This window comes from Rhyacophila brunnea, unplaced genomic scaffold, assembly GCF_057557595.1.
Source record: "Rhyacophila brunnea isolate RB1 unplaced genomic scaffold, BYU_Rbru_1.0 scaffold_9, whole genome shotgun sequence".
NCBI lineage: Eukaryota > Metazoa > Arthropoda > Insecta > Trichoptera > Rhyacophilidae > Rhyacophila > Rhyacophila brunnea.
This window is the reverse complement of record NW_028233361.1, coordinates 16,212,752-16,240,511: the sequence shown is the minus strand read 5'-3', so window position 1 is coordinate 16,240,511 and position 27,760 is coordinate 16,212,752. Positions and strand designations below refer to the sequence as shown.

General features: G+C 36.5%; 1 protein-coding gene across 1 annotated transcript in view; it reads right to left on the bottom strand.

Moving 5' to 3' along the window:
• Positions 1–22: 22 nt before the first annotated feature.
• Positions 23–27,760, bottom strand: part of LOC147063342 (thiamine transporter 2-like) — a 45,056-nt gene continuing 17,318 nt past the window's right edge. Inside the window, exons 2-7 of the mRNA XM_085959393.1 lie at positions 24,057–24,187; positions 15,583–15,727; positions 7,094–7,215; positions 6,545–6,703; positions 5,054–5,298; positions 23–1,321 (exon numbers count right to left, since the gene is read on the bottom strand). Of these exons, the coding sequence (XP_085815519.1) occupies positions 994–1,321; positions 5,054–5,298; positions 6,545–6,703; positions 7,094–7,215; positions 15,583–15,727; positions 24,057–24,187 (1,130 nt within the window). The 3' untranslated portion in view covers positions 23–993. The remainder of the gene's footprint in view (positions 1,322–5,053; positions 5,299–6,544; positions 6,704–7,093; positions 7,216–15,582; positions 15,728–24,056; positions 24,188–27,760) is intronic.

Here is a 27,760-nt window from a genome sequence, read left to right as displayed (position 1 = left end):
TGGGGGACAGAAACGCACGGGGTATTTGGTCAAGGCTGGTTTATTTCATCGTATTGCAGGGTAGTCGTTACAGATACGATACAGGTTATTGTCGTCGTTGGCGGTCGGTTGGTAATTGGCGGGCTGCAACGTGGTGTCGCGGCTGGGCTGCTGATTGATTGCTTGGCATCCGAGGCGAGTCAGTGCTTGCGGCGTGGCGATCTGCCGATGTCAGATGTGGTCTTTTTGGCGGGCTGTCCGGAATGCTGGCTTGGCTTCGCGTCCGAGGCGAGCGAAGGCGAGAAGAGATTTTGCGGTCGATGCTGTTGGTTCGGCGGTTGAGGTAAGAGAGCTTTTTGCGCGCGTTCAACTGACAGGCGGCGTCATGTTCATCCGTCGGTCGGGAACCTCTCTCTTTTACCGACGGATTGACTAGTGGCGGCGCGAGCGGCCGTTTTTGATAGACCGCGTCTGTTTTGGCGGGAGTTTGACGAATTTGAATTTCAAGGAGACGGGTTCCGCTCGGCCGAGGGTTGCGATCACCGCGAAGAGTGGACGTAGGCTGTGGTATTTTGGGAAATATGATGGTTCGGTCCGCCCTTTGAGGTAGTCTCCTGTGGGAGATTTCCATCTGGTATCAATAGGATATCGGAAATGGCAATACGGATTTAAGTGCTGTGGTGGCAATCTCCTTTCTTGGGTTCCTTGGCGGCTCGGTACTATTTGATCCACGAACCGGTACCGGTCCGTGGACCGGGGGCTGGGGACCATATATGGGGATCTATACGACCTGTAGTGTGTATTCTTCGATTTTTGATTATACTATTACAGTCCCTAAAGTTCCGCAGAATACGAGTTGTGAAACGCTACTGTAGACATCACACTACCCTTAACAATTTTATGGGTAGGGGGGGGGGGGGCGCGGAAAATCCTTGGCCCTGAGAGCCACAAGATACATTGTCAAATTCAGATAATCAGGCTCCGAATAATCGAGATTCCACTGTAAACGAGTCATCACATTTCGGTATCAACATGCTGACTATGCCCATTCATGGTGCGTGCATCAGATATGCTTCTACCGTGTCCATTCAAACTCGCACCCTCACCACTACGTCGACATCTTGAAAACACAACATACAGCCATACAAACAAGGCAACGATGCTAAGAATTAAATAGCAGAAAGCATATGCCTTGTATTGATCCCTTAGTGATAATTGTAATCCTTGATCTGATATCACGGCGAAGGTCAGGAAAGATTGAATTGCCGCCGCTCCCAATGTGTTGATTCCGAAGATCAAGCCAAAACAACTGTCGTACACCAGCCTACGTGCGATTTCAGAACTGTAAAAAAATTTAATACAGAACACTCAGTAATCCGCCGTTATTTTTACTAGTTGATAGCACAAAATCAAGCTCTATAATTCGCCGGCATTCGTATAACAAATTCAGTAGTCCACCGTGTAGTATACACCGCAGAGACGGGTTTATTTTGGAACTTCTCCTTCGTAAAACGAACATTCATCGCGAACACAGTAATGCGCCAGGGAGGAAAGTGCCCAAGGACTGCATCACAATTATGGCGTGCTCCAATGCAACCGAGACACAACACGAAGCTTTTGGTCATAGGGAAAGCCAGGAATCTTAGACCAATCCAGAATATCTGCTTCACTGGACAACGGGTTGTGTCAAGTGATATACTGTTTGATAAGTAGTTAATAAACGTTTATAAATATGTATAATTTAATACATACTTTGATTGTAAATAAAACCGTAAATAAAATCGATTGTACAAATTTGTCAACAGAAACTATTTTAATGATTTTTTTTTCGACCATGTCCGATCCTAGTAGGATCATATGGGCCTCCACAGGGTAGAGGTTTGTATTAACAGATTTTGTTTTTACGAGAAATGGATGTCAGCCACTTGCTCAACCTATTAGGTCCATACCCACATACAATTTGGAAAACAATATGTGCACTTGCCAGACCCAGGATTCGAACCTGGGACCCACGGCATGATAGTCCAACGCTTAAGCCGCGCGGCCATGGTGGGCGTTATTAGACAGTATTACGAAATACCTGCTTTAATTTTTACCATATTTGTAGGTATGTACCTATGCACTATAATCCCCCGTTTTCACTAATTGGACACTTGTCTGGTTTTTGGGGTGGCGGATTACTGTAAATTTATTTATTATAATTATTATCTTACCACTTTTCACTTTATTCAATTATTAAATTAACATAATATTTTGTAGGTACGTCATTTCACTTGAAAAAATTACCAGATTATACAGTTTGGATTATATAAGACTCAATGTGGGTGTATCGGTAGCCATAATAATTGTTGCCAATGTGGCATGTTCATTGGAATAGAAAATAAATTCAATATGCTTTAAAAATTCAAAAACATACACTCAAAATATGAATGAACGATATCAGGGCTCGAAATGGACCGGAACGCACCGGAGCGCCGTTCCGGTTCATAAAATCCACAAAATTATCGCTCCGTCTTGTGGAAATATTAATTTGATCGTCTGAGCTAGATATTTCATATAATAAAAAAATAACACACTTATTTTTATAAACCAGATTTATAATTAATGTAGTAAGTATAGTATAATGTAGTTGATATTTTCGTAAAATTATCGAGCGCGCCGGTTCGTAAAATTTTCCATTTCGAGCGCTGAACGTTATAATAAATACATGTTTCGCATTTTTTTCACAGTTGTCAGGCATTTTATAAAATCATATGCCAAATATAACAATGTACAAAAAATACCTAAATTCTTGTTAATTAGTAGGAACTTTATGCAGTTATCTATAATTTAGGAACGTGCCTCATGTAAAATAATAGAAAAAGATTGCCCAAAGTCCCGCTATGAAGTTGGTACTCATTACGCATTTTTGCACAGTTTCAATTTTAAAAACATCGTTTTATCGATTACAGATTAACAAAAGTAATAGGTATAATGACATTTTGGTCGTTTGGATAACTTCATTAATTATTATTGTGAAAATTATACATAATATGTATTATTTTATTTACTTTACCATACACATATTATTATACACAATACATTTTCCTTGGCAGTCAAGTGGACAATGATCTTGGGATTAGGTATCAACTTTGTAGGAGGAATAGACAATCTATTTCTGTTATTTTACCCTTTTTACGGCAATTGTGTCGCCGTTAATAGTTCCCCGAAACACGACAATAGTGTATTCTACGTTGCCGAAACTTTACATCTATTGCCCATGCTCTCTGGCAACATGATTGGTCGATATAACGTAATATCGAACGCAATCGAAAATACGGCAATAATTGCTAGATAAATCTATTTCATTCTCGCTCTGCTCCATGTATGCGTCTCTGTTTGACCTCACCCCTAGCAACAATAAAAACATTGTAGTGACAGCTGATATTATGACAATACATTATTATTATTATAATTTTTCGCTGTCTCGTTATTAATATTATTATTATGATGTTATTACTAATCGTCAATTGACACTACGTACAATGAATGAATGAACAAACCACGGGGTATTAAAGCTTATTAACGAGGTTTATTTACGTCTTGAACTATGGAACGTGGAAGCCAAACTATATAATGATCAAAATATGAAAAGGCCATTTATCAAAGCTGCACAAACGTCTGGATCTGGAACAATGTGAGCAATCGAAGGGTGGAACACCCTGAATAAATACATTCAACTCCTGTATGAATCTCCAGTTGGCAAAAATCGAAGAGTGACTGGCAGTATAATAGTAATCAGTGCTGCTTTCTTCATAACTGTATCAACTTTCTTTTTCTTCGCGCTAATTGTATACCTAGGTAAGTACTAAAAGTCAATTTTTGTGATTCTCGTAAAGTTTTTAAATAAATAATTATCAATAACTTATTTTTGGTTTATATTAGGTACTTATTGTTTCACGTTTGTTTAAGTAGGACCCGATCCAAATCCTTATTTTATTTTAGATTTGTTTATGTGATTATTCAGATATATATGGATAGATATGGTGCAGAAACTTCATTGCCGGCCGTTGTTGTCACGTTTACGCACAAAATACATCAGCCTCACTTGCCCGACACTGACGACGGGTCATACATTGCCCAGCAACTGGCAATAGTTGCATCATTTTTTGTCAATAATTGTATCGGCAATCTGCAATTTTTGCTGCTCGTTTACTGGCCCCTTTAGGCATGTTCCTCAATAATTATAGATGCCAGAATAAAGTTCCTAATAATTATTAATAAGTATTAAGATATTTTTTTCATGGATCCTTGAATAAGTTTTCCACCCAGTCAATATAATTATCAACTAAACAAACAATAAAATTGCACAACATTATTGGTCAATCAAAACTTTATAAATATTTTTGCACAATATCATTGTGGTTTAAAGTTAAAAGTGCAATGTTTGAATATAAAAGTGCACGATTGACATAACTATGATTCTTTGCAACAAACTTAAACCTTGCTCTGTTTTAGGACTATATGTGGACACTTCATATTAGACTTGGTTGCCTACTTTATGATTCATGTCGGAATTCAGATGATTGTCGTCCAGCTATTCTATTGTCCAGTCGGTGTCGTCTAGTTAACAGCGCTGAATTAAATAATATTATGTAACATTATATAATTTCGAAAAACACTTTCTGAGAGAGTATATTATAAGCAATAGAAAAATTCTTTTTTGAAAAAAGTAAGCCACCCGGCCGGGAATCGAACCCTGCATCTCCACGGGTAAGCGCCCCAATCATCGCATTTATCCAATATGCTACGGTGTGACATACTAATAGCGACAAATTTCAACAATTGGTCATTTTAATACCTACCCATCAGCGCTCTTTCGAAAGAGTTCGATTCCCGGCCTGGTGGCTTACTTTTTTCAAAAAAGATTTTTTCTATTGGTTATAAGATACTCTCTCAGAAAGTGTTTTTCTAAATTATATAATGTTCAATAATCAGAATGATATATTCTTAAATCTTGTGAATTATTCGTTTGAATAAAAGAAATAGTTAATTATAAATAATATGTAATTACAAAGGAAAAAAAACGACAAACCTGGCGATTGTAATCATGTAATGATACAGAGCTCCAAGAACCACGTAGGCAGAATAACTCCACCATACATTGTGGGTCGCCGCAGAGAGGAGAGAAGCCGCTGCTTGAATAGCGGAAATGACAACCGGAAGAAGCGGAAGGAATCTTTGGGAACCGGAACAACCGGCGCCCCCGCGGCCTGCGAACAACGCCGCACACGCCCCGATAACTGTCAACGCAGCTTCCACAAAGCCATTGAATAGAGTCTGCAGAAAGACATCAATATATTTTTAATCTCATTATGAGAACATTTCTATTTTTTTTTTGGCTCTACAATCCTATCTGGATATGACAGCCTCAAAAAGAGGTTTTGGTAACACGTTCTTGTTATGAGAAATAGAAGTAAGTATACCACTTGCTCAATCCATTACATACATGCTCTTATCATAACACAAGTAGATATCTGAGAATATCTTTTATAAAACAGTAAAATATAATATTTTATGTTCAACCCAAACATGGGCCCCTCCAAACCGACCCGCCCTGCACCACGCTCGGTCTTAATCGAGCGTATCACAGGGCCCTACGTTTGTGTGAAGCATGAGCAGTTGTTTACGCCTGGGAATGTCTCAGGAGCAGATTACCCAAGTACTGGGACCGCCACGCTCTCAAATGACTTGAGTTTACTGAAAGACGTTATTTTATAAAAAGTGCCATGGGAGAGAAAGGCACGGAGACTTAACAGAAATTATAAAATTTAATTATATATAAGATACAAAAAACAAAGCTGAAACAATACGGACAAACAAAACTATGTGAAGAAATCTTCACGTCCGCAATAAGACGCCGCAAATTTTTAAAATGCAATATAATTGGCATTTGTGGCGACCAGGTCGGACGGCCTGGCCCGATGGGCCCAACAGCTGGTTGGACCTCTTCCCTCTTGGAGCACAGTCTCGGACATTCCCAAAGGATGTGGTTTGCATCCTATGTGCGGCTCAGTTTCGGGACGGAATGAGCACTTAAAATCACTTCTTTCAGACACGTTTATAGCGTCATGGAAGGTGGCCGTGCATATCCACGGCTGTACATACATGCCGGGGGGTGGTGGGAAAACAAAGTAGTTATGTGTAGTTCTTATGTTCAGTCAATAATAATTGTAATAGCAAACTACCTACTGAAAATGAAACAAAATTCAAATTTAATTCCCATAAATATATCCATACTCACAATGGCCGAGCGATTACCGCATTGGCTAATAATGTCGCGGGGTCCCGGGTGGGTTTTCAACATGTATTTGGACCCAGAGTATGGACCTAATAGGTTGAGCAAGTGGCTTACATCCATTTCTCGTAAAAAACCCCAAAAAATCTGTTAATACAACCTCTGTGGAGGCCTTTTTTCTGTTACCCACTACAGCCTAACTTCCTTCAACAAGCACCCTTCTCCACCAAGATGTAAAAATTAATTAATAATAATGTAAAAAAATTAGAAAAAATCAAATCCATTTACCTTTTGATCGGGTGAAATTTCTCTCCATAATAATTGCATGTAGAATTGAATCTGAATGAAGAATCCTGACGAAGCCGCATACCAGAGAGACCAAGCCAAGACTGCGGGTCTCGTATAAGCTGAACGGGCATGCTCCCATAATAGTCGGAGACCTTCTACCTTAATATAAACAGCACAATCAAAAATTAAATTAAATCCGATCACTAATCTTCGTGTGTGAGTCAGATCTCAGTCTCCTCATCGCTCCGCACAGCATCTCATCCACCGAGCCTCGGACCTCTGACCTGTAACAATATAACTCTTGTACCGACTGTTAACGCTGCAACAAAAACTCGCTCCTCCATTCATCGGAGCAACCACCAATCCGACTTTCATCTCAACTACTGGACCCCCCCTACAACGGTCTCGTCCCTTTAAAACCAGATCTGCTAAAAGTCCACATAATACGATCAAAATCTAACAAAAAATAAGTACTTACTACGATAAATACATGTATAATTTCCCAAAATATGTAATGATCCATAACTTTCAACCGAAAAAACTGAATACCTTTATTGTTTGCTTAGTGACGGAAGGACCAGATGGAACGGAAGTGGTAACTTCACGGTGGAAGTAGACACTTCGGTCGACACTAGGCAATAATAAAGCCCAAAGTGTGCACGTCACCTGCGCTGAAACATAAATATATTACACTTATTGAGATACAGGGCTCGAAATGGAACGGAACGCACCGGAGCGCCGTTACGGCTCGTGAAATTTGTAAAATTATCGCTCCGTCTCGTGGAAAAAATATGTTGACCGTCTGAGTTAGATAGGCCATAGAATAGAAAATCTGACACACTCATTTTTATAAAATACATATACGATTTGATGACTACGTAAATATCTTCAGAAAATTTGTCGAACGCTCCGGTTCGTAAACTTTTCCATTTCGAGCGCTGTTGAGATAATAATATATTGGAAAATTTTACCTAAATTCGCATAAATTAGACGAAACTGGTTCCGATCTTTATAAAATTAAATGGAATTATAGTAAGTACTTATGATAAATATGGTGTTTTATTTTTATTAATAAATACATTGATAATATATTTAAAACAGTGTGGCATATTTTTTCAATCTAAGTTTAAATTGAATATATATTTTTCTGTTCATTGAGCTCATGAGTAGCTTCTGCATATTGTAATATGGTGTATTATTAAATACTGACGATATTTACATAAAAATCAACCCATGGGAGGAGAACGGAGTAGTTTTATTCGTCCGTCCCTTATTTATATTGGGATGTCATAGATTATGATCGAAGTTTGTGTGGTATTAGTAAAAGTAAGTGCTAAGTAAAAGGACAGTGTTTTGGTTCCCCACTCTCCCACGAAGGCCGCGCGGCTTAAGCGTCGGCCTATAGCATCGTGGGTCCCAAGTTCGAATCCTGGGTCTGGAAAGTACACATTATTTTTCAATTTGTATATGAGTTAGACGCAGCGGTCCCCAACCCCTGGTCCGTGGATCAAATGGTACCGGGCCGCCCAAGGAACATTAAATTATTTCCATAGTTTTGGATATCAGTGGAAAATGAGTATCCATATTTAAGCTGTAAAGCTTTAAATTTATTAATGTCATTTTCAACAACCTATTCATGCAAAAAAGCATTTTCGTACATGTCATCGATAAAATCGAAACAAAGGAATAAACTGAACGTGGATGCAGCACTTCGTCTATCAGAGGCAGCACTGCAGCCAAGAATATCCAATATATTAGCATAGATGCAACAGCAGGTTTCACATTAGTTTGTTGAAAAAAAAAACCATTGTTTTTGTTAAATTTTAATTGTATCATACTGTTATATGTATATTTGTTTGTTATAGTTATGTATATCTGTCACAATATAAGATTTAAAAAATATTACGTAAAGAACCACTTTTATTTCAGTATTAGTGGTCCGCGAAAAAATTTTCCTTTTTTTACCGGTCCACATGTGTAAAAATGTTGGGGAATACTGAGTTAGAGTATGGACCTAATAGGTTGAGCAATTAGTGGCTGACATCCATTTCTCCTAAAAATAAAATCTTTTAATATAAACCTCCACTCTGTGGAGACCCATATGATCTTATTAGGATAGGACATGGTCGAAAGAAGAAAGAAGGAAGTTTTTGGTTATCGTGAAATGAGAAGGAATCCAAGTTATAAACTGCTCTCTCTCTCTTTGACATAATCTCCAAATAGACATTATTAACACAATGCAATTATAATTTGTGCAGTAAAGCTGATTATGTACCTGACTCAATCGATTTGCTCATTTGAACACAGCACAATATATTATTCGTTTTCAGAGGTCAAGCAAGGTAAATACTGAACCAGTGCTCGAAATGGAAAATTTCACGAACAGGAACGCTCGACAATTTTCCAAAAATGTGTGATATTAGATATAATAATATCTGTAACATAAGAATATCTTTTAGTTTTACATAATGTACTTTTTTCATCATTATCTTTGCCCAATACGCTATCGACTATAACAATAATTAGTGGTAACATACAAATATAGAGTCATTTTAGTTTACGAAATCGTTTTCTAAAAAATACATTAATAATTGTACAAATATAAATAACTAAACGTATATGAATCTAATTGGAGTGGGAAACATTATTAAAATACATGAAATAATAGACAAACTAATCACAATTTCCCATTGGTTTTGTTAGTAGTTTGAATAAAAATATGCAACTAAGAGTGGATAGAAAAATGAGTGAAGATACTTCGGTTTAAACAAAATAAATGCCGCTTTTTTCAAAGCTCTGATTTTTCGTAAATTCGAAATATTTTGATTATGGTAAACTATTTTTTAATTAAATTAAAATCCATCGTATACGAAAAGGCAAGGGCATGATTTTTAATAAATTAATTTAAAAAGTATGTAATACGCAAGATTTACAAATGTAGCATTCTTTATTAAACATGAGTCATTTTAAACAACCTCAGAAGTGTAGGTACATATTATTAGAAAAAAAAATATTTACATCATGTGGACATGTAGGATAATTTATTCTAATAGGTTTCCAATGTTATAGAAATTGTTATATACAGGGAAATTTTTCATATATTTATCTCATTGGATTCTGATTGATTTATTTAAATATTTTTATTTCGTATTGTACCTTAAACAATACAAAAAAATTTAACATTATACGATGTTCACGAATATGTATCTGTATTAATTATGGAATTATTTGATTTAAGTTATTAAATTTCGTTTAAAGTCATTATACGTGATTCCACAGGCACCGCAAGATATTTTTTTAACATGGTTACACTGGCGTCAAGTGTCATTCTTCACCTGGCATTTTGTATTTCTGCGGGCTGGCGTATAAAAGTAAAATAATATTCTGCAAGTACATGCCAAACGTATTAACACTATCAATATCCATATTGAGATACATTGTTAAATGAATTTAAGTGTATTTTATTTTGACAGCAGCTGTCAGTGGTAAATGTTAATACAGAAGGGGGCGTGTTCATAACAAAAGTAGTCGATGGTTAAGGATTCCTTAACTCCATACTCAGGATTGTCTATAGTTAAGTCATGCTTTTCGGCGACTTATCCTTAAGCGTCAATTACATTGAGCTTCTTCACGAGCTGTTTGTTGGCGAATTTATAATCTGCCTGTAAAGTCGCCCAGTGTAATCATCGAAATGTTAGCTTGTTCGATGATTACACTGGGCGACTTTACAGGCAGATTATAAATTCGCCAACAAACAGCTCGTAAAGAAGCTAAATGTAATTGACGTATTAGGATCGAGATCTTAGATTATACATTCCGCTCTAAGTACCTACAACGAGTTTTTAAACGATGTCAGAGCACAAGTTTTTCGGAAATTTAAAAATTTAGCAAAGCAGCTGCAATAGTTAGGTTTTTTCATGTATGCAATAATAATTATTTAGAACCCAACCCATCAACCTTGGTCGATCCAGTGCTGGATGAATGCCTCCCTTATTTTATTCCATCTCTCTCGGTACCTACTTAGTTTTTTACTGCAAAGTATTTCCGCTGAACTTCATCAATTCATCAATAATGTAATATAAAAAAAAATAGTGCAGAGCAGCAAAGCATGGGAGTTAGGTAATGGGAAACCAAAAAAACACAACCTAAAATGATTAAATTTGGAAAAATAAGGAGTCTAATTTTGTCGCTTCCTCTGATGAAAACGCCTATGATTGGCTGCATACAACTGAATATTGATAAACGACCAATGAATGACCCCGATTGCATTATGAAATACAAAAACTATGAACGCGTCAAACCCATGTAAATTTCGCTAACATAATAATAATATGATAAATGGACAATTCGGTCAATTATGGTTGTCTCGATACAAAATTTAAAGTTTCATTACAAAAAACAATTGCCTACCACTGCCGTTTTGATCATAAACGTGCTCAAGAATTTCAACCCTCGGCAGGACAGATATAGTATACCTATCTCGGTAGATACTTAGGTAGGGCACGTAGTTTTATTCACACTATTTTTACTAAATTATTTTTGTGCGATATTTAACAAATTAATTAAGTCATTTATACAGTAAAGATAATATTTATGTATTTAATGTGTTTCATTTAAAAATTTAAAAGTTCCAGTGTGCATTATAACTATTATGTTATTAACTCACTGTATTTAGGCGTGTACCTTAACCTTAACTTATTTCTCATACGTGCGACAATGCAATACATCTTACTTAGCCTCAGTGCATTTCTTTGTATACAATTTTATTGTTTTATCACCATTGACGCAAAATGGTCTGTCTATTGGTGCATTCAAGGCCATATTCGTTGAAAACAGTATTGTCTTGAAAAAAGGTTAGTTCTCAAATACGTTGTCTTACACTTACTCTTATCACTATTTCAAAAAAACTTAACTACATTATGTACGGGTCATAGAAAATTCAGAGATTCTATACCTGTAAAAATATTTCTTAATACTAAAAATATTAATTTATGTTTATGTTTTTTATTTAGTTATGAATTCATTTTCCTCACTTTTAATTAAATCTAAACTAGAACGTAATAATATTAAGTATGAGGCTTGATGAATTTACGAGACGGTTCGCTGTCCTTTGGAGATTTTACGAACCGGTACGCCATCTTCGGGGTTTTTATGAACAGGAACGCCATACTCGGTAAATTCACGAACCGAAGCTACGCTCCGGTACGTTCTGGTCCATTCCGAGCGCTGTACTGAACTAGACAAGCTAAATAGTAGACTGAAGTTCAAGCAATACTTTACGTAGCTGAATGGGCGACCCCTTGTCTGCCTTCTACGTGATAACGTTGCTGCAGTCTGTAGTGGGTTCCATATGTACTGTGCGCGACGTCCGTGAAAGAACTTGGATGCCCATGCACTGTGTTTATTATAGCGATAGTGAATAAGGATAAGATGCTGCAAAGCCTAAAAATATTGGGAATTTCCTTAAAACTAGTAAGGCTAATAAAGACCACACTGACGGATACTCAAGCAGTTGTCAGTGTGCAAAATGAGCAAACTGAAAGCTTCAAAACCGAATCGGGTGTGAGACAAGGGGATGCGCTATCCACTATGGTATTTAACCGTATGGTGGAATCCATAGCTCGTGAAACCAACATAAGAGGATGGGTAGATAATAGTACAACGCAGATGTGCGCTTATGCTGACGACATAGTAATTACAAGCAGATCCAAACAGAGGATGATCGACCATGGTGGCACTATGAAAATAAAAGCAGAAAACGCTGGGCTGCAAATAAACCAGTCAAAAACTAAGTACATGGTCAGCACACGCGATCAGGTACCGCTGCAGAATATAGACATAGGACAGCATGCATATAAAGGGGTGGACAAGTTCACGTGTCTCGGATCCAGCCTAAATACCCAAAATAAGACAGCAGAGGAGATAAAAATCCGCCTTATCTCCGGGAATAAATGCTGGCATGCCTGCAAGCGACTGGTGGGGTCGAAAATTCTAGGCCGGAAAAGTAAACTTTAAATAATATATAAAACAATTATAAGGCCAGTGGTCACTTAATATGGCTGTGAGACTTGGTGCTTAACTCAAAACGAGAAAAATAAATTAGCTGTCTTCGAGCGCAAAATACTCCGAAAAATCTTTGGAAAATGGGAACTGCAGAATAAAAATGAACCACAAGTTGGAAGAGCTGATTGAACAGCAAACAATCTAAAGGTTCAAATAGACTATATGACGAGTGGGCACATATGTGACAAGAGCGTTTTAGTGTCTATGATCATATCTATGCCATTCCGTTTACACATGAGCCAATATATGTCAAAAAAATCTATGACAGAAGCGTGGGCATAGATTCTATGACACCCGTATGTGCCAATCCGTTTACACACGATGCCGTAAAATCTATTGTGTCACATATTTGCCACTGATAAATACTACCAACATGACGCTAGCTTGACAAACTTTATGGTTGGTACGCCTTCATAAACGTCAAACAGATAATAATTATAAAACGAAATAAATCAGTACCTACCTAGGCTTGTTAGTGAGATTTTAAATTTATTTATCTATTTGGTTCCTGTCCATATCATATTATAATGCCGGCGGATGGAGCTACTGCCGCGGCAATCGTGGCATATTTATTGTTGGTAGACAATAAAAAACTAAGACGCAGACGAGTTTGGGTTCGTGAGTGGATTGCAAGACGGGAAACTCTCGGATGCTACAGTAATTTAATAAGAGAGCTAAGAGCTGAGGATACGGCAATGTATAAAAATTTTGTACGCTTGTCGCTGGAAGATTTCGATGCATTGTTGTTAAAGATACACACGAAAAAAACATCAGGAATCAAGAATTGAGATCACAACGATATGGAGTAGAGTATCTTTACCTAGCTTAATAGCCTAAACAAGTCATCAATTGAAAAGAGAACTGAGACTGAATGGTCATAGGATAATATTGTGTTTAATTTCACAGAGCATCTGCCTAATATAATACCAAGTTTCAGGAAGGAACGTACCTCAAGGCTGTCTACACTTTTGTGGATAGGTACCTAGGTATTATTTTTTAATATTTATACATTTCGTAGAATAATAATATACTATAAATACTTTGCAAAGAGAGCTCGTTATCTGAATTGGAATAGCTAGCCGCTAGAGAAACACTTAACTCGATGTGGAATGTCTAATAAAAATCGTTGCGATACTTGCTAAATTTGAAGTAGTGACGACAGCTATCGAGTCACAGCCAAGGAACTTCAGGAGGCCGAAAAACATTCATCTCACGTGGTACCTGTCGCTGGTCCCTTGGCCACTCTTTGTCGCCTTTTCCTTATTTTTAAAGTCTTTGTATTGGCACCGCAAACTCTGCCATTTACGCGTGGCATCATCCACCGAGTACTGAGAACTGCTTTCAAGGCCCAAATCTTGTACGATTTGGACCCTGTTTTTATAATCAGTCAGTGTACAGTCCCACAATAGTGGATTACCTTCTACCAATCCGATTAAATTAATGATTATTTCATCCGTCCACTCCAACACGATTTTGCGACTTCTTCTGTCCATTTTTTACTAGGTATTGTTTCGTTTAGTAGTCAAGATTGTTGAGATGGCGTTTGAAATCAAAGACAGAAAAACACTTCCCGCGCGATCTATGACCCATAAACAATAATATATGACAACATGTTCGGCATAGATGTCACAGACATAAACTAGTGTCACACAAAATTACTGAGGTGTTTACACTGAGCCGAAAATCTATGACATAGAAGGCCGCCATAGATCGTTTGACATATATGTGACAGTCTATGACATCGTATTTACACTCTATGACACAGGACGCCAACATAAGAAACGGGTTTTTCGACATATATGTGACCGATCGTCATATAGTGTATTTGAACCATAAAGATACTGTAAGTCCCAAAGACTACGATGGGCGAGACATGTGGAGAGAATGCCTGAAGTTAGAGCGCCAACGATCATGACAAAGTGGCTACCCCAACGGAAGAGACCCAGAGGCCGTCCAAGAAGGAGATGGGTTGACGCCGTAGAAGTGGACTGGCTTCATATAGGAAGACCCGGTAACTGGAGAAGTGTAGCGAGAGACCGGAGTGAGTGGAGAGCGGTTGTGGAGGAGGCCAAATCCTACCCCAGGATTTAACGCCGTGGAAGAAGAAGAAGAAGTTAATAATTTTATTAAGTGATTGAGAAATTAAATGTTTCCCCACTGTATCGTATATTATAGATGTCACCTCAATACTACAACTAGATAACTTGATTTTCACAGTTTTTGAGATAGCTATTGAATATGATTCTACATTTCCTTCTCTACAAAATGAGAAAACTACTGTCCGACAAGAAGATCTAGGCAATAACCGGAAGTCGCTGAGTCGAAGTGCGAATAACTAAATAGGAGGGGCTTGTTAGTTCACAGTTTTAACACGTGGACAACTCGTCGATAACTGGAAGTCGTTGCAGTCGTAGTGCGGTTAAAAACAGGAGGGGCTTATTAGTTCAAAATTTTATCACGTTGACAAGAAGATCTTATTCGACAGAAGTCAGAAGTTAATGGGAACAGTCTTAATTTTATGTTTGAAAATATTAGAGAACTTTAAAACCATAAATGCATTATATAAATAAAATGATACAAGTATCTACAATATTTCTTTATACACTTGAACATTATTTTTTATTCATTCTCAATTTGGCAAGCACGATTTTCCGTTTTTATTTTAAATAATAATTATAGTGTTTATGATAATCAAGTAAAGTTTAAATTTCATTTTCCCAACGATGACCAAATCAGAGTTATTTAGTTGTAGTATTGAGGTGACAATATCTATTAGTATGTAAACAGCAAGTATTTTTATGCGTAGAAATATTGTTATTATTGCCTGAAAAAAATATCCAGCGACACATACGAATCAAACATTGTGACTGCACATCAGGAATATCAGGATATTGCAATAAGATTGCTTAGAGTTGCCTAAGGTGCACACTTTGGAAACTTTTAATTTAAGATATATAGATAAATAATTTACTTACTGACGAAACTGATGTAGTTCAGACTCCGAAAATTCATTAACTTAAAAGAGATGATCAATTGAGAGCTGACCCCAGAAAGGAACCTTCCGATTAAGGCGGCAGCCCTCGTCCAACTTGACACCTTCTCGTAATGCTCTTCATCTACCTGATGAAATGTCAATAATCATTTATAATTATTATCAGTGTGGTACCTATTTAATAACGTCGAGCCCCGACGAACTGATTAATTTTTAAGCTCCCTATCATAAAAAAAATAGCAACCGAATTTTAATTTTCCAAATACATCCAAGCGTACAAATTATTATGTGTATTTTGCATAATTTATACAAACTGACAATCATTATTATGAGCTAGTCAGACACAATGGCAACTAATAAAACCTTAATTAACTATTTTTTTATTCAACGAATAATTCACAAAATTTAAGAATGTAATTATTCTAATTATTGAACACACATAATTTTGAAAACACTTCTGAGAAAATATATGACCAATAGAAAAAATCTTTTATTTTTAAATGTGAAAAAACTGCGGTGTCTTCAATAATTAGAATGTTACATTCTTAAATCTTGTGAATTATTCGTTGAATAAAAAAAAATAGTTAATTAAAAATTATTAGTAAGTTCAAGTAGGCAAGTTACAACAAAAAATCTTGGAGTGATCCGTGACGTCAGTTAGTAATTAAAGTAATACCTACTTTGATTTAAAATACAAAAGCCGATCGCCAATAGTAGCTCAATTTGGAAAGCGCTTCAGTGAATATTAAAAGCCATTAGTTAAAATTTGTCACAATTAAGTATGGCTCCATTAGCACAGTGGTATATGTGTGTGGGTGCGATACACCCGAGAGATACCTACAGGTTCAATTTCGATCGTTTTCAAAAAGATTTTTTCTATTGGTTATAATATATTATTTTCTGTGTTTTCAAAATTATGTACTTATGTTTAATAAAACTTTTTTGGAATGCAAATGGAATTTCCCCAAATCCCAACTACTCAGCTTGGTTCACATCTCATGTGCCCATCCCAATCAAGCTCAATCAGTAAAATTTACTTAAGAAATAAAACTTGGTGAGAAAATGCAATATTTTCACTCCTCTTTCTTAAAAGGTTCGTATTTACTGGCAACAAAACAAACACGTTATCTTTTTGATCTTAGGTAATAATAATCTATATTCTATATTATCTACATTCACGCATTTTTTATTTCGCTAGAGGAACGCATCGCAGGGCATGCGTAGGGCTGCCTCAAACCAGTTTTAAAATGGCTATTTTTCGCAATGAAAGTGCCATCGCACGTAACATTGGATTTCTGTTCAACATCATGTCAATATTGCCAACCAAATGATTGTGTGAACAATGTATAAGCCTAAAATACTATAATACCCCGTTTACACGTGCGTGGATTTACTGTAACAGTAAAACGATAGCGCAGTAGAACGATAGTGTCGAACCTGCCGGCAAAAAAAACGAACTACGAACGAATTTTAAGGTTGACCGATTTTCACTACCTGTCAAATAGTACAAAACAGTACCATAAAATGACAACATCGCGTCTCGTTCGTAACAGTTATTATCATGATAGCTTAAAATACGCACTATTGCTGTCAGAAATCCATACACATGTACAGGAGCTATAATTTTGAAAAATTTAAAATGAAAAATATTCTATAGCTTCCCGTGGAAAATTGAAAACTATATGACGTACAAGTGTAGACAATAGTTGAGTGTGTTTCACACATTCAATCTAAAGCATGGGTTGCCAACCAAAAATGAGATTTCCTACCGGGCCGCACAACCGATTTTTTTTATTATACAAAACAAAAAATAAACATGTATTATATATTAATAAAATAACACAAAAATGAGATCCACACATATTTATTAGATTAGTCTTTTTTAAACAATAAAAAATAAACAAAATAATATAAAAATAATAAATTTTAGTGAGAAGTTTGATTTTGTGTGGCAGAACTAAGTGCATCAATATATCGAGTGAGGTTGTCCCTACACGCAAACAGTTTTCCAAATGCACATCAGTGATTCAAGTTCTCAGTCGGGATTTGATATGCTTCATCCGACTAAAAAGCTGTTCACACGTGTAAGTGTTTCCAAATAATAGCGAAGTCATCATTATAGCATGTTTATAAAATGCAGGATATTTCTCCTTGTCCAAATATGTTTTGTAAAACTCTTCCAAACCAACCTGATGGAATATCTCCTTTAAGGGGGGACATGCTCGGCGTAGGTCAAAATGGAGCTTTTATTGCATTTTCAAACCATGATCCTGGACATTCCTTAAACATTGTAGATAATATATTTATATAATTTTGAAGCCTTATTATCCTTTATATATATTTTATACATTTGATGGCTGCATAAAGTATTTTTATTACATAAAATAGTATTCTTTTAAACCTCTCGCTCTAATGTTTAAGAATATAGTCATATTTCGGTACATGAAGCATCGGTACGTGCAGTGGTGTTAAGATTTTTTACATTTATTTATTTTTACACGCATTAGGGGGCAAATGGTTGGCTAGGGCCTCAATGAAATGCACTAATGCCAATAGGTACATTTCTATAAAGTGTTGAGACGCTACTCTACAGATGGCCAACAAATCCTATCTCTAGCCTCCACGCGGCGTCCCCTGGGCAATGCAGATGTGGTGTCTTGTGACAGTATAACTCATCTGTAGCTAATAGAGAAGGGTGAAAGGCGAAACTCTGGCGCCTTAAAACGAGAGACCCCTTGGCTACGGGAAGGAAAACCCAGACAGAAAACCACACACCAACCCGTTTGGACAGCGTGGTGTGTTATGTCCAAATACCCCCATGGAACATAAACAAAAATCTCGGCCCTCATTCTCCGGAGGCCAACCTGACACTGATCACAGCAGCAATCAGCAAGGGAAGGCAGAGGGTGCTAAGAATCCCCGGAAAGACGGTAACGGCTGCCTACCGATGACCATTGCCACCTACAACACGAGAACATTATCCAGCAACGCCAAACTTCTAGAGCTCGAAGAAGAACTCGAAAAAATCCATTGGGATGTTGTCGGGCTCAGCGAGGTAAGACGACAAGGAGACGATATCGTCAATCTCCACAGCGGACATGTACTCTTTTATAATGGGACTAAGACCGGACGCACAAGCGGTGTCGGATTTTTAATCCACAGACTCTGGAAAGATCGCATAGTTGAATTTGATTTCTCCTCAGATAGAGTAGCAAGTTTAACACTTCAGCTCAGCAAAAGATACCAGATTCTGCTTTTGCAAGTTTATGCGCCCACTCAAAACTCACCTGATGAAAAAGTGGAAGAGCTATATAAAGAAATTACTACGTTGAAAAATAAACGGAAATGTCACTTCGCTATAATCATGGGAGACTTTAATGCACGAATCGGATCTCAACACCAGGATGATGTAGCGGTCGAGCACTTCGGACATGGCACCAGGGATGGCCGAGGAGACATGTTAGTGGAGTTTGCGGAAAACCACAATCTCTACATCATGAACTCATTCTTCAAAAAGAAGCCTTCTCGAAAATGGAATGGCGAAGCCCAGCAAAACGAACCAGCGAAATCGACTACATCCTCACCGACAAGAAGGATATTTTTCTAGACTGCACAGTCATTAACAAATTTAATACTGGCAGCGACCACCGAATGGTAAAGTGTAAAGTACGATTTAACATCAAACGTGAGAGATCCAAACTGATGCAGAAGCCCAGAGTCCGCAGAGGCTTGAGAAGCAGAGTCGAATTCCAACAAGAGCTGGAGAACAGGCTAGCGGCTTTCCAAGCTGAAAATGACCCCATCTCCCTACAAAACACCGAGGCAGTAACAAACATCATTATAGAATCTTCGGAAGAGACAGTTGCTGATGTGGTTGAACGAGTAAGCAAACTTTCAAAGGAAACGTTGGATCTTATGAAGCTGCGTAAGAGTACAAAAAGCAAGCAACAAGTTGCAAATGATCTCGAATACTCCACGCTGTGCAAAACTCTACGTAAAAACATACGAGAAGATCTTCGTAAGTTCAATATGAACCTTGTAGACTCAATTGTTGCATCAGGAAGGAGCATGAGAAAGCTTGGGGAGGCCTTCATCCAGCAGTGGATTGACTCCGGCTTATGATGATGAAACGCATTTATAAAACCATTAGTATAATTTATGACGAGATAATTTTAGTAAAATATTCACGATAAAAAATTATATTGAAAATCTCTGTGATCCCAAATTTGACCAGAATTAGGCATTTTATTATTTAAAAAATCGGCAAGATTAACACATTTAAAGATAATTCTAAAGATATTTATTATAAGCTATGTCTTTGGCCATTCAAGTGTGATAAACATTCTACGAATAATGATTGCTTTATAATAATTATTGACATAAGAATAAGGTAGTGTTTTTTGAAATACGCCATTTCTTTTGTCATTCCCCAGTGGTTAAGCTACAACATACGGCTGTAGCCATAAATTGACAAACTATTATTAAAGTAGGAAGTAAAATTATGTTAATGCGCGTGTTTGAACATGTACCTAACCGATTTTTTTTTATTTTTTTTTAAACGGTACATGTTTAAACACGCGCGTCAATATCATTTTACTCCCTACTTCGATTATAGTTTGTTAATTTATGGCTACGGCCGTATGTTGTAGCTTAACCACTGGGGAATGCCGTATTTCAAAAAAACACTACCTTATTCTTAGATCAATAATTATTATAAAGCAATCATTATTCGTAGGATGTTTATCACATTTGAATGATCAAAGACATAGCTTATAATGAATACCTTTAAAATTATCTTCAAACGTGTTAATCTTGCCGATTTTTTGAATAATATAATGCCTAATTCTTGTCAAATTTGGGATCACAGAGATTATCAATATAATTTTTTATCGTGAATATTTTACTAAAATTATCTCGTAATAAATTATACTAATGGTTATATAAATGCGTTTAAAAATTATTAAATTGAAAAAATCTTAACACCACTGCACATTTATGTACCGAAATATGACTATTTTCTAAAACATTAGAGCGAGAGGTTTAAAAGAATACTATTGTATGTAATAAAAATACTTTATGCAGTCATTAAATGTTTAAAATAAATAAAAAGGATAATAAGGCTTCAAAATTATATAAATAGATTATCTACAACGTTTAAGGAATGTCCAGGATCATGGTTTAAAAATACAATAAAAACTCAATTTTGACCTACGCTGAGCATGTGGGCCGTTAACTGTTCACCGCAACATATTTCACATTGTTCCATTTGTAAATGTCCCGGTAATAAATTCACGTCTACGGAGAATGGCGTTGCAAATGCAGCAAAAAGTACATGGTGCTTTTTAAAATCTCGAGCCAATATGCGAAATTAGCACATCTAGCGGCAGCATTTGATATTATTTTTATTTTCTCACTGCTCCACGGACCACAAGTTGACAGCCTGCGGGCCGCGGATTGGCCACCCATGATTTAAAACGTGCGCAAAACTACTCAGTGTTAAAATCAGAATTACAAAATTGAAGCGAAGTGGAAGATGAAGTGAACAAAATATGTATACATAGCTAATGTCATTTAGCAAAATGAAATGATTTGGCGCTCTTTGAAAAAAAATACATTATAAGTAATTAGTTTTATTGTGTTGTTTTTTAAGGTTAATATTATTTTTTTGTTGTGTTGCATGTTGTATTCTTAATTTCGATAATTTCATATCGCAGTAGAATATGTGACACTTTTTACATTACCTAGTATAAAAAGATAAGTCAGAAGTAATAAAATTAATTACGAAGACGAAAAATGAGGGCCATTAAGAGTTCAGGCACCTTAAGAGCTAATTCCGTTCAGTATTTGAAGTGCTATTGTTTGCAGTGATAATTTCTAGATTTGCACTTATGAAAACACAATGTTTTGAAATGTTTCATCACTTGACGATAACATTAATCACTGCCATTAAAAGATACATGTTCTAATCGAAATGAGAATTAATTCAAATAAAAACAATGTCTTTCCAGCAAGAATTTAATGAGGATTAATTAATATTAGTACCTAAATACTACAATAGTGGGGTTGTTGGTTGTAGAATATGGTGTGAGAATATTGTGTAAGTCTTGGATTGAGAGGGATAGAGTTGAATTTAATGACCTAGGGCAGGGGTCGGCAAACTTTTGGACCAAAGGAGCCAAATATGAGTGGTACAACGGTTAAAAAAAATTCGAGAGCCATGCGTATATTTTTAGTCAAATATGATTTATTTAAATGAATTAATTACATCCCGAATAAAACTAACGTACATATATGTTTTTATTGTTGAAAGTATAAATATAATTTTTACAGAATATGAATTACACGCATTCCTTAAAACTAATGTGAACAATGACCTTCCTTGCATTTCTTTGGAGAGTTTATGTACGTTTGGTATATAACATGTAGTTTTTAATTTCAGGCGCGACTGCAAATTCTCATCGGATATTTGGCTTCTCTAAATGCTATTTATATTGTTCATGTTTGAAAATGATTGTTCACATACATATTATGTAGGCTCGAATATGAGTTAGAAAAGCTATTCCATGTATTAAAAATCGTAGTATCTACCTTATGTAAATCTTTTAGAGCGGTCCACTTGTGTTGTGAAATTAAATTGCATTTTTCTCTCTCCAAATCTTTAATTTTGGTGGCAAGACCTAGAAATTTGGATCTCCATAACTCTTTGCTTGTATAATTGCTTAATTGTATTTCAAAAGTGCTCGTGTCAATATCAAATATAGAAAAATTTAATTTGTCGACTTTTGCAATGGGCGGATTTAAAACAACAACAATCATACCTTTTTGCATCAAACATCACGGAGGAAAAATTAGTCTAGCGATAATGTAATTATAAATGATATAACAAATAAGTGTATAAATAGTATAGTGTACAAATCAATGATAAAAAATAAAAATTGGGAATTTTTGCAAAAGTTTTTGTAAAAATTGTGAATTGGGAATTTGGCAAAGAGCCGCACGCCAATACCCAAAGAGCCGCATGTGGCTCGCGAGAAGCGGGTTTGCCGACCCCTGACCTAGGGTGCTGGAGAGAAATGGTGTGGCTGATCATATCCTCTGGGAGTGTCCCCATGTCGGTTGAAAGGGAAGACCTTCTCAAGTCGATCTGACTTTCAGTTGGACCAGTCGTGCGTCATTGCGACTTGGTATACGAGGGAAAATTTCTCAGCCTTCAAAAAGTTTATGGCATGTTACGGCGATCTTTTCTCAAGTAGGAATCACGCACACTCTAGTGCATGCCGACCAAGGTCTTGGAAAGTTGCTCCTGGGACACTTTCGGCACAACTTTGAAGAGCGCCTAACGTTCTTTACGCCACAGTATACGCCTGCATAACGTGTATGGAAACGTGGCGGGTGGTGGAGGGAAAATCAAGTGTACCCCCGCAATTTTTCGGGTATATTCTCCGTAGCCAGACACTCCACACTTAGAGTCTTCCTTTGAACATCTGGCCTGCAGCTATAACTACGGGCAGTAAGTTATAATTATTAGAATTGCTAGTGTCCGTTTATGTCATCTGCGCTGTCTGGTCTTTTAGACATGCAGCGTCATAATTGCACCAATTCACGAGTGCCATGGGTCTTTTACTATTACAAACTTTGCGTTTCGTAGAATGTCGAGAAGAGTGGGTTAACCCATTGAAAGGCTGTTCGACAACCAAATTCAATCATCAGGGTCACGATCCGCAGTCGTGAAGTCTTGACTAAGTAAAGAAAGAGATAATATTCTATTCACTTAAGTAATTTGATTTTTTTGATCCTGACCCGAACACCTCACCCTGCGGCTATAAGTGGATGCTAGAAACATTGATATACCTACTACTGGATGAATCATAATATGCTTCTTAAAATGACGCCCGATTTTTAGCGACTCGGCCAGTGTTAAAACTTACTGTTTTAACATCAGCGGACTTAACTCGATATAAGCTCACTTAATATTTGTCTCGAAAAGACCTGGCAATAATTATGAGTAAGCCCGATCTAGCTTGCATCTTAGGTACTCTAACTAATAGTAAGCGCATGACGACTTGCTCTGTCCGCTCAGACATGAATTTTTGGTAGCTTGCAAGCTTTGGGTTGCAGAAACCCTTAGGGTCACTATTCCAAGAACGAAAATTTAGTTTTACAGCCAGTGCAATACGGTTGAAATTCGGGAATCCATGTTAACGGTCTTAACGCATTATACCTACAAGAAAATATTGCAAGATGATATTCGTAATATCTTCTTTTGTGGTACATTTTTAAAATGACACTTGTATGGGAACTCCTCATCTAGAAGTAGGTATATCAATGGCTAGAAAAGGCACAGGATGTTGCACCAGGTAGAAGAAAAAACATAATGTATGTTGGGCATAATGACATGATATTATGATTTTGATTACTATGATTAATTTCATACGATGGAACACATTCACTTCATACCTTTGCAAATATATAAGTGTAATATGCAACTTCGGTGGCGATGAAGAGACCATAGAAGAATTGTGATGTTTGAAGCCATTCCAGACTAACGGTCCATAGTAGAAGCGTGTGCACCATGACTCCAGATACACCTGGAAAGATAATAGGCAAATGTATATATGTCGTGTTCAGTGACGTCCCGTGGGGGTAGGCAGATTGAGCGTCGCTTGGGGGCGGCAAATCAAGGAGAATCATTAGGTATTATAGACATAGGTAGCTAAATTTATTTTGTTTACATGCCTACAGTAATAGCATACTTAGTAAAAATTGTGTGGAAATAATAATATCTGTGTATTTCTATGGTACAAACCAAATGTGTGTAAAATACGAACCACATAGAACCTCAGACTCTGATGATTTGGGTAAGTATACATGTTTCCTACCATGTCCGATCCTAATAAGATCATATTATGGGCCTCCACAGAGTGGAGGTTTTGTATTAACAGATTTTTGTTTTTACGGAAAATGGATTTCAGCCACTTGCTCAACCTATTAGGTCATTACTCTGACTCATACACAAATTGAAAAACAATACGTGTATTTGCCAGACCCAGGATTCGAACCTGGGACCCACGACACTATAGGCCGACGCTTATATCTAAAAGTAGGTACCTATATATTTTGTTAGTAATGTATCCGTACAAGAGATTTATTAGATACTGGAGTCATGAAAGGATGATAAAAATACTGTATAAAATGGGGCGGTATTTTGTCTAGGGACCTCACTGGTTGTGTTAAGGACGACGGGAGGCGAATCTAATAAACAAGAACTTGGTTGGAGAAACATTTTTATTCTAGACATCAAGACTGACAATACAGTTAATATAAATTAGAGAATTATCATGGAGCGGCCCGTCTGGCAAGGGGTAAGCTGCTGACTGGGCTTGAATCAAATAATTCTCAGGTAACAGTCAGTGACAACAATATCTAATCGTCGACCCCTGTCAGTGCCAATCTTGAAAATGGCTCACTGGCAGAGCATTCAGATACGATATTAATTACAATCTTATGGTTTTTTTTATCGTGAAAGCGTTTAACTTACTATAGCAACATTCATTTAACTCACTCGAGTGCTAGTCTTGATATCGCTAACACGCATTTCACTTATACTACTGTTTCACTACACTACTGTCATTGGGCCTCATATATATATTTTATTAATGAAAAAAATAAACTAAGTGTGTAGCATGCTTTTTTTTATATTTGTTAGCCATTCATACAAACGATTGGCTCAATAAGTACTCTAGATTAAGACACATATTGAAAAAAATAACATGTGCATCAATTAAGTTACATGATTCAAACTTGAGATCCACGGCTATAAGGCTGGGCGTTTTTTTCCACTAACATTAACTTTCCATTAACATTTTAGCCAATATTATATTATATCACTGTTGCCAAGAAAGTGTACACCATCATAATATGAAGGTCATCATAACATAACAGTATGTATGTACAACTTGAGTCATCCTCAGATAAACACTTACCATGACAATACAAATACCCTATTAATTGTCATGTAAGGACACACTAAAGGTAGGTACATATTATAATGTCAAATGATCACACAGGGGCTCTATGTTAGAACTTGCGAGTGCAAGCTTCCCGGTCGAGATGACGTCATATGACATCATTATGACGTACTACCGGAGTGATAATAGCATTCGAGAAAATAGCGAGTGGTCAGACAGCGGCGCTATTCATTGTCACCATACACATATAGGTGTATCATAATAAAATTTTCTATGGTTATTCTGTGCGCGGTCGGCATGCCTCGAGCGTGACGTCACAATTACGTCATCTCGTCTGGTGCCACACGAGACGAGAGTTAGGAAATCGCGGTGCAGGTCATTTTACATGACAGACCTTCATGTAGGTACTGATAGAAATAGGAATAGGTATCCACAACAAAAACGAACCATAAGTGCGAATGAGAAAGCATTCGGCACGCTTGTATCTCCGAAATATGCGTTAGAGTAAGATAGAATGTCTACAGCTGAATTAAATATTTTTTGTACACGTCGCGGGTAAATATTGATTTGAATAACCACAGTCATTTAAAAACTGCGAGCACGTGCTGCTGAAATTTATTGTTTTTGTGTTAAATATAATCTTAGTGGTAATTATTTTTAGTTTTAATTTAGTAGAAAATATGGTTAACTATGTTATGTTTAAATTTGTTAGCCGTACTGAGAAGCAACATGATGGTATAACGTTTCATAATATTAAGTTTATAATAATAAAATTGAGGTTCTACTGTGCGTTATACGCAAGAAACACGGCTTCATTTTGCCGAACATTACCGACTTTCTTTATATTATTACTCTGAGGTATCCACATACATTCCTAATTAATTAAAATTTATTGACAAAATCCAATGTCAAGTAACTAGTATTCGAATGTCTCCACATTCATTAAACGTCTGAAACTGACCTGTGAAGTTCATATCCTTGTTGGGAACCAGGAAAAAGAAGGCTAGATGGGAAGCTATAAATGCGCTGGGAAAAGGGAGTGAAGTGCGACGCAAGAGATCTTCGTCGATGTCGATGACTGGTAGAAAGTGGTAGAAAAGGTCATAACTCGAGTTGAGCTGTAGCGTCATCGAAAAAAGAAAAAGGATTAACTACTATAGAAGAACAAATCGGACCCTTATGGTAAAAAGCGTATCTCATTTTTAGAGATACAATGTCTTGTAGTGCGCAGCAGTAATTAGGCAGGCTAAATGTGATTATTGTTAGGGTCGCTATCGTGGATTGTATTTACATCAAGAATATTGCATCACTTCTTTTCGATCAACGCCCCTGGCAATTTTGGCAATTCCTAGTTTTCTGTCAAAACTATCAATTGGTATAGGATGCCATAGAAATCCACAGAAACCCTGAAAATATCAATAGGTATGATGGGTTACGGTTAAAAATGTCATCGCTTCCGGCACTGTCAGCAAATCCAATATTTGATCCGGCATCTTTTTTCAGACTTATAAGCGGCGTAAATGTGAACTCTGCCATTCTTGGTGGTGTTGACTTGTGTGTCTCTGATAATTACCTTAGGAATCGAGGGCATCCGTAGTTTGTTCTCCCAAGATGCAGAACTTACCTGCCATTAGTAATGCCATTTGGGAGGGAAATAACCATGTTTGATGAAATCGCTTCGGGTATTGATATATTCCACTTACGTGAGGGTGAATTTAGGTAGACGTTGTTTTATAAGTTTTTAAGATAGGGTCTATCAAAGTTCACTTCGTGTGCTTCCATCTACTTTTATTTTTGTTATTTTATTTTATTTCTTTTCTTATTTTATTACTTATTCTATAATTAACTCACATTTCTCTGTATTTTTTTTTAATTGTTAACAATTATTTTATGTCATGTCGTGAACGCTTTAAATTTATAATTTGTTATGTTCATTATATGTAAAATAAATAAATTTTAATTTGAATTTGAATCTATTTGACACATTACTCTGAGCAACGTTTGGTCTTAGCCAATCGGATTCCATTTGCCATTCTAAGAGCGATTGAATTGCTTTATAATTTATGTTTTTTTATAATTTTTGTACCTTTTACTTTACTTTTCATACTGTTTTTGTGATACTGCACATATTTATTTCTTCTTTACACTGCTTAATATAACTATTTCTTTGTTTTTAAATGTCATGTTGTGAAC